The 12,055-nt window shown below is 49.5% G+C and overlaps 1 protein-coding gene across 1 annotated transcript in view; it reads right to left on the bottom strand.

The window, feature by feature from the left end:
• The window catches only part of si:dkey-183c6.8 (protein O-GlcNAcase), an 18,007-nt gene extending 5,952 nt beyond the window's left edge, over positions 1–12,055 (bottom strand). Inside the window, exons 1-12 of the mRNA XM_060076729.1 lie at positions 11,811–12,055; positions 10,551–10,602; positions 7,793–7,890; positions 7,138–7,268; positions 6,583–6,754; positions 6,132–6,230; positions 4,790–5,065; positions 3,453–3,536; positions 2,529–2,908; positions 1,575–1,749; positions 638–694; positions 178–263 (exon numbers count right to left, since the gene is read on the bottom strand). Of these exons, the coding sequence (XP_059932712.1) occupies positions 178–263; positions 638–694; positions 1,575–1,749; positions 2,529–2,908; positions 3,453–3,536; positions 4,790–5,065; positions 6,132–6,230; positions 6,583–6,754; positions 7,138–7,268; positions 7,793–7,890; positions 10,551–10,602; positions 11,811–11,850 (1,650 nt within the window). The 5' untranslated portion in view covers positions 11,851–12,055. The remainder of the gene's footprint in view (positions 1–177; positions 264–637; positions 695–1,574; positions 1,750–2,528; positions 2,909–3,452; positions 3,537–4,789; positions 5,066–6,131; positions 6,231–6,582; positions 6,755–7,137; positions 7,269–7,792; positions 7,891–10,550; positions 10,603–11,810) is intronic.

The raw sequence follows: 12,055 nt of genomic DNA, 5'->3' as shown, positions 1-12,055 counted from the left end.
CGGAAAATTAGAATAGATTGAGAGGAACCACACGCACGCACGCACGCACGCACGCACGCACGCACACACACACACACACACACACACACACACACACACACACACACACACACACACACACACACACACACACACACACACACACACACACACACACACACACACACACACACAAACCTGCACTTCCCCCGAGACCCCGCCCTTGAACACCCACGGTTCCGAATCCACTCCAAGTAGCTCCGCCCCCGTCGTCGTCCCACACCCTATCAGAGACGAGAGACAGGTCAGGTGACGTGGCTCCACAGAGGAGAGGTGGAGCCTTATAGAGTACCCCTATCTAAGAAAAACATACACAGAAACTCATTCATCCTATTGTCATAAACAGCTTAAATAAACAATGAACAATGGGCAAATTATCTTTAACTTTTATCTTTTATCTTGTTTATTTTTACAGTTTTTAATATTTATACTTGTTTTAAGATCTATACACACTATGTCTGCTCTCAGAAATCAATGTTGTATGACTGCTTATCAGTACCTTGTCCTGTTTGTATGTCGAGCCACGTCAAAGATGATTTTCAGTTACGACAGACAATAAAGTTTTCTGAATGTGAATCTGGAGCTGATGTCTACTCACAGTGGAAGCAGTTCTTCCAGGAGCCCAGAGTGGAGCTGTCCCCCAGAACCCGGCCGTCTGGAGGGAGACGAGGTCAACGCCAGGTCAGAACACAGTCGCCGTTTAACAAACCTCTCAATATCTAAGATAGATGGCTATCTGTCTGTCTGTAGGAATGTTTAATATATATAATACTAAAAAAGACAATAAAAGAGCCCCAAATTATATAAAAATAATATAAATATATATATGTATAAAATTGATATATTTATTAGAATACAGATAATTAATAGAATACTATTATACATAATTACATAATTATGTACATCCCTCTTCTCAGCCTTCCATCCTGTCTAACAATCCATCCATCTATCTGTCCCTCTGTCCGTCCATCTACCTGTCTGTCCATCCTTCCATCCAGCCTGAGGTCCTCGCTGGATCACACCACACACAACACGCATCACATCCTGTCTCACCACACACAACACGCATCACATCCTGCCTCACCACACACAACACGCATCACATCCTGCCTCACCACACACAACACGCATCACATCCTGCCTCACCACACACAACACGCATCACATCCTGTCTCACCACACACAACACGCATCACATCCTGCCTCGCCACACACAACACGCATCACATCCTGCCTCGCCACACACAACACGCATCACATCCTGTCTCACCACACACAACACGCATCACATCCTGCCTCGCCACACACAACACGCATCACATCCTGTCCCGCCCCTCACCACACACAACACGCATCACATCCTGTCCCGCCTAACGCATCACATCCTGTCCCGCCCCTCACCACGCACAACACGCATCACATCCTGTCCCGCCTCACGCATCACATCCTGTCCCGCCTCAAGCATCACATCCTGTCCCGCCTCACGCATCACATCCTGTCCCGCCTCACGCATCACATCCTGTCCCGCCCCTCACCCAGCCAGCAGACGAAGGCCTTGGCCACCAGCGCGGTGTTCCTCAGGTCCCAGACGTAGGGGTAGAGGTCGTACAGCACCGCGCGGTTGACCCCGCCCACCACGCTGCAGTGGAGCTCGGCGATGTCCTCGCAGAGCGCCATCAGCCGGGACGCCCGGCCACGCCACTCCTCCACCTGCAGAAACGCCCCCCCCCCGGAGGTCGTTAGGGGTAACCGTGGTAACCCATCGGGACATGATGGGATGGTGAGGACTCCCTGTACTCCTGGGGTCGGCTTAGCTCTGGAGGTAGAGCAGTTGTAATCGGAAGGTTGCTAGTTCAATCCCCGGCTCCTCCTAGCCGAGTGTGGAGGGTTCCGGGCTCCTGACGTCAGGGTTTCCCCTTGCATGGTTGACACCGCCGTGAATGTGTGTGTTAAGCTTTGGATAAAAAATGTCTGCTAAATGTACTACTTGCTCCTGCTTTGATCTTTATAACGGATGATGATTCATTCATCTCTAGAGGAAGGCTTTATCTGAAGCAACCTTCAAAGAGACTTAAGATCTTATCTCTCTGAAGTGCTCTTCACGTTTTCAACGTCATTTGACAGATACTACTGCAAAGCAATTTGCAGTGAATTCAGGTGCAGGTCATGAATGAGTAGGTGAGGCTTTTTGACGATAGCAAATTATATTAATGGAATCTAAACTACTATATTCTAATATAATTTAATCCAGTAGATTACATTGAGTTAGTGAGATTATATTGTAAGATTGTAGACTAACCATATCTAATCTAATATATAAACTAATATAACATAATCACCTCTAATTAACAATTCGAAACATTTAATTTTATACAACTTAATTTAACATATACAACCCAAAAAATGGGTTTAAAATGTAATGTAATGTAACCTACTATAGTCCCCTCTCTCGCCCCCCCACCCCCCCCCCCCCCCCTGCCCCCCCCTACCTTCTGCTGGGCGGTCTTCTTCCCGTTGAGGCTGACCAGGTGGCAGTTGGACTTGAGCCAGGTGAGGTCCTGCAGCAGCCGCTGGGCGGCCGGCCCGTGCTCGTGGGGCAGGTAGTGGAGGCCCACCAGCAGCCGGACCTGGGCCTCGCTTAGCAGGCCCTTCCCGCCGCAGGGCACCCGGCCCTGGGCCTTGTGCTTGAGGCCTTCCCCCGGGGGCCTCTTCGCCTCGCCCTCGCTCCCGTTCTCTCCCCCCTTGGCGGGGGAGGTGGGGGGGGAGCCGGAGCTCAGCGGGAACATGGGGAGGGGCTTGGCCGTGGCGGGGGGGCGGTCGGCCCGGTCGGGGGTCTTGGCGCGGGAGGTGGGGGTGGTGCTCTGACGGCCTGTGGGGGGAGGGGACGGACGGGGTTGTGGAGGGGCTACACCTTTCGCTGGGAGCAGTGGTATCTCTGCTTCACTGACTTATAGGAACGCATTGTTTTACAAACGCTGATTTTACAAATCTGTTGATTCAAGTGGGATCCCTGCAGGGATCCCACTTGAATCAACAGATTTGTAAAATCAGCGTTTGTAAAACAATGTGTTCCTTCCTATAAGTGCATGGGTGAATCATCATTATGTTCTGCGTTCTATGTCTTGCTTTGTGGGTCTTTGTTACCGTCGTGAGCACACTGAAACAAATCCCTAGCGACTTGTGCAGAGTTGTACGGCAACAAAGTATTGATTCTTGAATCTAGAATCTACGGCCAAGAGTTCTGCCTGTAAACGTACGTCCTCGGTTATACTCGAGGTAAACGTCGGGTCAGTAATGCTCCAAGCTGCTACTTTGTGAATTAAAAAAATACAATCATTCGGATTTTAATTGGATTTCTACTGAAGGCGTCTTTGAGCGTTTGACGCCGGCGATGACGTCAGCGGTGGCCTCACCTGGCTGCAGGGGCTGGTTGAGCTCGTCCATCCAATCACGGAGCGCCTCGGACAGAGCGCTGTCGGGACAGTATTCAGGCTCGTCTGGAGGGCGCACACACACACACACACACACACACACACACACACACACACACACACACACACACACATACATGCACGCGCATACACACATGCACACACACACGTACACACAAATAAATATTAATGAAACTTTTTTGTGAAAGATATATTTGGGACGTGTGAGAGTGTTTTAAATGACCTCCCACAGACAAAAAGTGGCAGAGCTGTTGCTAAGCAACGCTGTCTATTAAATAATCGACCAAGAAGTGGTCCCTAGGGGCTGAGAGAATCGTGCCGTTTTCCTTTCCAAATTAAAACCTCACCTGTTCAGCCTTTCACACATCCTCTCATCCACATCCTCTCACCCACATCCTCTCACCCACATCCTCTCACCCACATCCTCTCACCCACATCCTCTCACCCACATCCTCTCACCCACATCCTCTCACCCACATCCTCTCACCCACATCCTCTCATCCACATCCTCTCACCCACATCCTCTCACCCACATCCTCTCATCCACATCCTCTCACCCACATCCTCTCATCCACATCCTCTCACCCACATCCTCTCACCCACATCCTGTCATCCACATCCTCTCATCCACATCCTCTCACCCACATCCTCTCACCCACATCCTCTCATCCACATCCTCTCACCCACATCCTCTCACCCACATCCTGTCATCCACATCCTCTCATCCACATCCTCTCATCCACATCCTCTCACCCACATCCTCTCACCCACATCCTCTCATCCACATCCTCTCACCCACATCCTCTCACCCACATCCTCTCACCCACATCCTCTCACCCACATCCTGTCATCCACATCCTCTCACCCACATCCTCTCACCCACATCCTCTCACCCACATCCTCTCACCCACATCCTCCACCATCCACCTGTTTCCTCTCGCCCTCCCCCTATTTCTCCCTAGCTGCCTCACATTAGCTTCTCAGTCTCTCTCTCTCTCACCCTTTCTCCCTTTTTCTTTCTACATCTTTCTCCCCCCTCCCCTATTCCAACCCCCTCCCTCTCCCCTCCCCTTCCTCCCCCCCACCTCCCTCTACCCCCCCATTCCTCCCCCCCTCCCTCTCTCCCCCCATCCACTCCCCCGCCTTCCCCCCTCCCCCCCTCCCGTACGTCTCCCTCCACTCCCTCCACTCCCCCCCCTTCCCCCCTCTCTCCCTCCCACCACTCCCTCCCGTACCGTCTCCCCCCTCCACTCCCCCCACCTCCCCCTCCCTCCCCCCCCCCCCCCCCCCCCCCGTACCGTCTCCCCCCTCTCCCCCGGGGGGGGTCCGGTGCCAGGTCCCCAGGGTGTGCAGGGGGATGTAGTTGGCCTCGAACTCGCAGTTGGGGTTCAGCAGGAGGCCCCTGAGGCGGCGGCGGAGCTGCGGCTCCCGGCCCTTGAAGGGCCCGAGGAACAGGCGCCGCGAGTCGTAGTCGTTGGCGTGCAGGTTGTCCCAGATGAGCGGCGGGCGCTGCAGAACCGAGCCCACCTCCTCCAGACAGTCCACCGACAGGGTCCTGGAGATCACCTTACTGCCTGGTTGGTCATGTACATTAATACATACATTAATATTACACCTGGAGGTCACCTTACTGCCTGGTTGGTCATGTACATTAATACATACATTAATATCACTGCACATGCACCTGGACTTCACCTTAATGTCTGGATGGATCATGTTCATATACATTAATGTACATTAATATTATTACTTCTAGCACACATCTAGAGATCACCTTCCTGCATGTATTTATGATGTTAATATACATTAATATATACATTAATATTACTATATATACTAAACACCTGGACATAAACTTACTGCCTGTATGTATCATGTTAATAAACATTCATAAACAATACTATTACTACATATACCAGACACCTAGATTTCACCTTACGCTTTGTTTTATATACATTAATATATCTATCTATCTATCTAACACTAACTGGCAGAGCTACTTTCCGCGATCTGGAAGATTCTATGATCTCTTCGTGGCTTGTTAAATAATTCATGACGTATGCTTGTCCATAATTCATTGTGTCTCGTTATGTAACACAAAACCGTGGTACACAATTAGTCATCGTAATGGGTTGTGTGTGTGTGTGTGTGTGTGTGTATGTGTGCGTCCGTGCTTGTGTGTCATATGACTAATTACGATTGCGTCCAATTATGGAGCAATATTAACGGTATACAATCAGTCAGCCTAATTGGTTTGTGCGTGTGTGTGTGTGTGTGTGTGTGTGTGTATGTGTGAGATCGCATGCATATGTGTGTGTTTGTGTGTGTCGGGGTGCATGTGTGTAGGTGCACGGCATATGTGTGCGTGTGTGTTTTGTGTTTGTGTGTGGGTGCATGTCTGTGTGGGACTGCATGCGTGCGTGTGCCTGGGTTTAGGTGCGTACGTGCGTGTGTTTGTGTGTGTATGTGGGGTTGCATGCGTATGTTTGTGTGTGTGTCAGTGATCGCGTGTGTGTGCGTATGTATGATGGTGATTGATGATTGTTGTGTGCATACTATGCGTGATTGTGTGATCACGTGTGTGTGTGTGTGTGTGTGTGTGTGTGTGTGTGTGTGTGTGCGTCAGTGGCTGTGTCTCACCGGTCCATATGACTGAGATGTTGGGCTGCAGGTCGGCCCCCAGGGTCTGCAGGTAGGAGGACTTGGACACACAGGGGGAGCAAAGGGACCCGCAGTACTCTGGGGGGGGGGGCGGGGGTCCGAGGGGGGGCGAAGTGGGGGGGGGAGGGGAGAGGAGTTAAAAGAGGCTCGCCGACAAGATTATGTTATTAGAAATAAAATACACAGCACCTGGTTTAACTCATATTTATGGAGCGTTTTTATGATCTATGATAGTGCACTGCAGTATTACGTAATGATATATTATATTATATTACATCACAGCAACATTTATGGAGCATGTTTTGTTCAGCGTTCATCGTTATCCAGACTATCGTATCATGCGATCACGTACATGAAATCCCGAAAATGATTTCATACCTACTTTTATTATTTGTTGTCTCATACTTTTGTTTCAGTTTGAGATTCCTACCTGTGGGGCAGAACAGGAAGACGGACGGCTCCCCCAGGGAGCGGTAGATCTCATTGGCTACGGACACCTGAGCGTGGGCGAACGAGGCGAAGGCCTCGCTGTCGGCCTGACACATGGAGTGGTCGATGTCGTCGAACAGGATGGCAAACGCCTCGCAACCCAGGTCTGACACCTGGAGAGGGGGGGGGGGGGGGGGGGGAGAGAGACAGAGGGAGAGGCAGGGAGTGAGAGAGAGAGAGAGGGAGAGGGGGAGAGAGAGAGAGGGAGGGAAAGAGAGAGAGAGAGATGGGAAAGGGAATCGTGAAAGGGCACTATGGAGTGTGTTGTGCCTTTGTGTGTGTTTCTGTGCATGCTTGTGTGTGTGTTTGTTTTTGGGTGCATGTGTGGGTGTCAGTCAATGTGTAAATGTTTGTGCCCTTTGTGTTTGTTTCTGTGCATGCTTGTTTGTGTGTGTGTGTGTGTGTGTGTGTGTGTGTGTGTGTGTGTGTGTGTGTGTGTGTGTGTGTGTGTGTGTGTGTGTGTGTGTGTGTGTGTGTGTGTGTGTGTGTGCTCCACCTGCTTGAGCTTGCGCTTCAGCAGGGTGAGGTCGCAGGCGGAGGAGAAGACGATGTCCTGGCCGGGGGAAAGGGCGTAGACGAAGGTCACGCCCCGCGACCGCGCCTCAGTCACCAGGGTCCTCAGCTGACCTGGAGGGGGGGGGGGGGGGGGGGGGGGGGGGAGAGGAAAGAGAGGAGGGAGGGAGGGGAGAGGAAAGAGAGGAGGTTAGGAGGAGGAGGGAGGGGTGGGAGGAGAGGTGAGGAGGAGGAGGGAGGGGTGGGAGGAGGTGAGAGAGGAGAGGTGAGGAGGAGGAGGGAGGGGAGGAGAGGTGAGGAGGTGAGGGGGAGGGGAGAGGAGGTGAGAGAGGAGAGGTGAGGAGGAGGAGGGAGGGGAGGAGAGGTGAGGAGGTGAGGGGGAGGGGAGAGGAGGTGAGGAGGAGGGGAGAGGAGAGAGAAGGAGGGGAGAGGAGGTGAGGAGGAGGGGAGAGGAGAGAGAAGGAGGGGAGAGGAGGAGGAGGGAGGGGTGGGAGGGAGGGAGAGAGGTGGGGGGATGGGAGAGGGGAGAGAGGAGGGGAGTGGAAAGGAGAGAAGATGGGAGTGCAGGCGGGGCGAGGGCGAGGGGAGGAGGAGATAGACGGGCAGAGAGGTGGATGGACAGATAGATACATCTTTACCCTCTTCCTCTGGGGAGTACACCTCCCTCCATAACAGTCTGTGTTTGAGGTCGTCTTTAGGCCCGTACAGGTAGGTGTTCAAACCCCAGTGCTGCATCCTACCAGAGAGAGGGGGGAGACGGGGAGACGGGGAGAGAGAGGTGGAGAGAGGAATGTTCATTTGAAATCCCCATCCTCGAGGGACTCGCATTCTGCCAGCATGTGAGTCTACTGTAGTGCTCCTATGCAGAGCCAGCTTTGCAGCACAACTGACTGGATGTGTCCAGTCTGTTGTACTGCAGACAGCCTTAATGACTTCACTGCGGATGTTAAGTGTAGTAGGCCTATGTACTTATGTTTGTCTTGTAAAGTTCAAAAGCTTTATTTGTCCCACAGGTTGCCATATTAGAAAATTGTCTTTGAATGAAGGCAGTCTGTTCTCTAATTGTGTGTATGTGGTGCTTGTGTAAGAAGTATGTTGTGTGTGTGTGTGTTATATCCAAAGGACATTTTTGAGTTCCATTTATTCATCGTTCATTTCAGTACTATATGGGTGGTTTGTAGTTTAAAATAAGTATTTGTTTTAAGTAGCTTTCATTTTTTGTATTACATCGTGCTTTGATCAAGTACTTTTTGTTCCATTTTCCTTTCCTTTTACACGTTCAGCTGCTCTGCTCTTAGTTGGCACTAGGGGGCGCTGTTTCAGCACCGCACACACTTTGCATGCAGTTTGAGCGTTTTTTCTCATCTAAAAATAGCCAGTCCTAATATAGACAAGTAAAGAAAACAAACAGTAGAGGAGATGGCCAGAGGAAGGGAAGTGAACGACAGATGGGAGGAAGAAGTGAAAAATGAATCCCACTGTATTGATCCCTCAACTTCAATGGCCGCCTCTGTTACAGGAAATGACCTCATCAATAATAGAAACACAACACAGCACTAACTGTGAAACATGATTCAGGCGCACTCATGCACATTATAAATATACAATATAAACAACATGTAAGCATATGTAAACCTAAACACACATACACACACACACAGGTTTCTCCGTGTTGTGAAATGGATGAGTGCTTGACGTCGTGGTCTCCCATGAGCCGTGCCTCCTCCTACATATCCTGGACAGATGGTTTGAGGTCGCCCCCACAAAGCTGCCTGCCACCTACCTCTCCCCAACACAACAAAAAATGCACACACACACACACACACACACACACACACCAACATACACAGACACACGATCACACACATTCATACACACATGCACACACACGATCATACACGCACACACGATCATATACACGTGCACACACGATCATACACCCACACACACATGATCACACACACACACACACATGATCGTACACACACACACACACATGATCGTACACACACATATGATCGTACACACAAACACAAATACACACACAAGATCGCACATGCATCATACACACACACAATCATACACACAAAAACTATCACACACACAAATAGTATCACACACACCCAGAGTCACACACAATCATGAACACGTCGTACACACACACACAATCATACACACACGCAACCATACACACGACACACGGTGATATACACACAGACTAACACGCACACACACACACAAAAACTATTACAAATCATACAAATACACAAACACACACACTTCAACCAGCAAGCTGTTCCCGAAAGCATGTCATGCGATGACTGTACAAATGCCAACTGCTGCCCCCACATCGTGATCCAAAGTGGTCCTAAACTCGTATTTAATTCAAGCTTCAGCCTACACACTCACTTCAAGCTGTTTTTCCTTCATCTTACCTCCACAGATGTGAAGGCAACATAAAGTTAACGCGGCTGATTTATAACGAGCATTGGCCGAGCCACGTTAAATGTTGGATGTAGCCAGGGTAAACAGCCCTGGCATCCTGGGTAGACATTAGTCAGGGTGCATTCTGGGTAAACAAGTGATGATCAATGACATGGGTCCCAGCAGGGGGAGATCCGTCTGCTGCTAATTAGTGAGAGTCATCTCATCATCCGTGACTAAGCTGAGCTGATTGTGACCGGTGTTACATCACACGTCACCCAGGAACCAACCAGAACCACAGGCCGGCCCCCATTGACCAATCACGTCATAAAAGTTTCTGGATAACATAAATTTGTTCAAAAAGATTTGAAAAAGTAAAGTGAGTTACGCAGAGCTATAATAAGACACGACAGCTGCAGCAAAATTGCATGCGTGTGCAGCCAGTCAACTCTAGTGCAGAACTGAACCTCTTTATTATACCATACTGCATCAATAATTCATATTCATATCATCACAATCATTTACTATAGTCTATATTCTGGAGAATACAGTCTAATCTCATTCCAAACTTGTAATAATTAGACTTCGGAATTTCTGAGGCAGCCCATTGATTGGTTGCTGTCACCCGTGGGGACTGTGTGGCTATGCCTTGCAGGATAAATCCTATTCATGCCACTGCGACATGAAGCGAGGAAGAGGACCGGTGGTTTAAATTCAGCTGGGAGCTGGAGCTCAGTGGAGGAGTGGTTCTGACCCAGACGTATCGGCAGACTACAGTCTATACTGCTGGACATATTACTCCCAGTGTGCGACAACAACGCTGACACAAACAGACGCTGACATAGTGAGGTCGCGTCAGACGCCATGTCGGTCAAACACAAACACAAACACAAACACACACACACACACACACAGCAGAGAAGACTCCCTTGCCTAGACGTGTGGGTTATCGATTTTAGAGACCATGCTCACCATTGGAAGAGAACTCTCCTCTGGTCCATAGACCACGGCCTCCCATAGAACCCTGTGGGACAGAGACACACACATGGTCAGCACCCTCATTCCACCACACGGACAGACACTCGGCTGTCCTGCGCTGGAACCAAAGCAGCTCTACTTTATTCACTTCCATCGCATCTTCTATTTATAGACTCGGCTAGATCTCGAGGGCCCCTCCTTCTTCTGTTTTCTTAATAGAGCGGCAGTATAGTGTGTGTGTTTGTGCGTGTGTATGTTTGTATGTGTGTGTGTGTGTGTGTTTGTGAGAGAGTGTGCATCCGAATGTGTGTGTGTACGTGTGTGCATATGGTTTAAATAAAGGCTGCAGCTGGGTGTGTGTCTGTGTTTGTTGCTGCATAGATATATATATATGTAAGTAGGTCAAAGCAAAGTGGGTTTTATACTTTATATGCTTCAAGTAGCGATTGAGTAATCCCCCCGTGAGCCCTGCAGCAGTGTGTGTTGGCATGCCTTCTAATGTGGACAGTATTGTGTTATAGTGTGTGTTTGTGTGTGTGTGCGTGCGTTTCCTGCACAGTGTGCCCAAATACGACTTAACTTGAAAGCAATACAGGTACAAAGAAATACAAACGTGTTTGTGTGTGTGAGACAGCAAATTGTTATTGGTAGTGATTCATATTTTATTCATCCTCATGAGGCATCAAACATGTTGTTTACCTTCATCACCAACCAGATCCTAAGATAACTAACAGTACCACTGGTAGATAACCACTAGTAACACTTTACAGAGTGAATGGCTAATTAAAGAAAATAAATGATGTTGTAAGCAGAAAGCCTTTTTGTAATAATCAACCAATGCTTAGGCCATAGTTCCCATCATATATGATAACAATACATTATAATAAAATAATTCTTCATCATCCCCATCACCCACACACCAGTCACCAAAGCAGTGTTTTAATAAGCCCCCTTTTCTGATTCAGATGGCTCTGGGTGCGTTCCGTCAGGTCTACTGTACGTTACAAACCGGACCGATCCCGCGTCAACATCGTCTCAAAGATGTTCAATCTTAAATCCGATCTCAAATACGGACACATACAAACACACGTCTCCTCGTGCGTCTGCATTACAGAAACCAGTGAAATAATTTTCGCCAAATATGTGGGTCAAACGTTCGGTCTACGGGCTTAATAAAAAAAAACATCTTCCCCCAAGAGGAGGAAAAAAGCACATGATCTCGGAGGCAGGGGGAAGGTACCCGGGCACTCTTACCTTCCACCACACCACAAAGAAACGGGCTTCTTTCCTCCATCTCTGCTATTAACAGCTGACTCCACTTGCTCCGTTTACGCTTCGCCTTACGAGCAGGGGAAGATAACAACACGCTAGATGACGCCGGGCACGGCGTTCATGGTCCTCGTCGGTCTATCCTCTCCTCCTCTCCTCTTTCCTTCTCCTCCTCCTCCACCGCCGTACGTGGTCCTCCTCTCCCCTGTGGTCGAGGCTGCGCAGGCGCA

The sequence above is a fragment of the Gadus macrocephalus genome, chromosome 17 (genome assembly GCF_031168955.1).
Source record: "Gadus macrocephalus chromosome 17, ASM3116895v1".
Lineage (NCBI taxonomy): Eukaryota > Metazoa > Chordata > Actinopteri > Gadiformes > Gadidae > Gadus > Gadus macrocephalus.
Note: the sequence above shows the minus strand (reverse complement) of the source record. Positions and strands in the feature narration are given on the sequence as shown.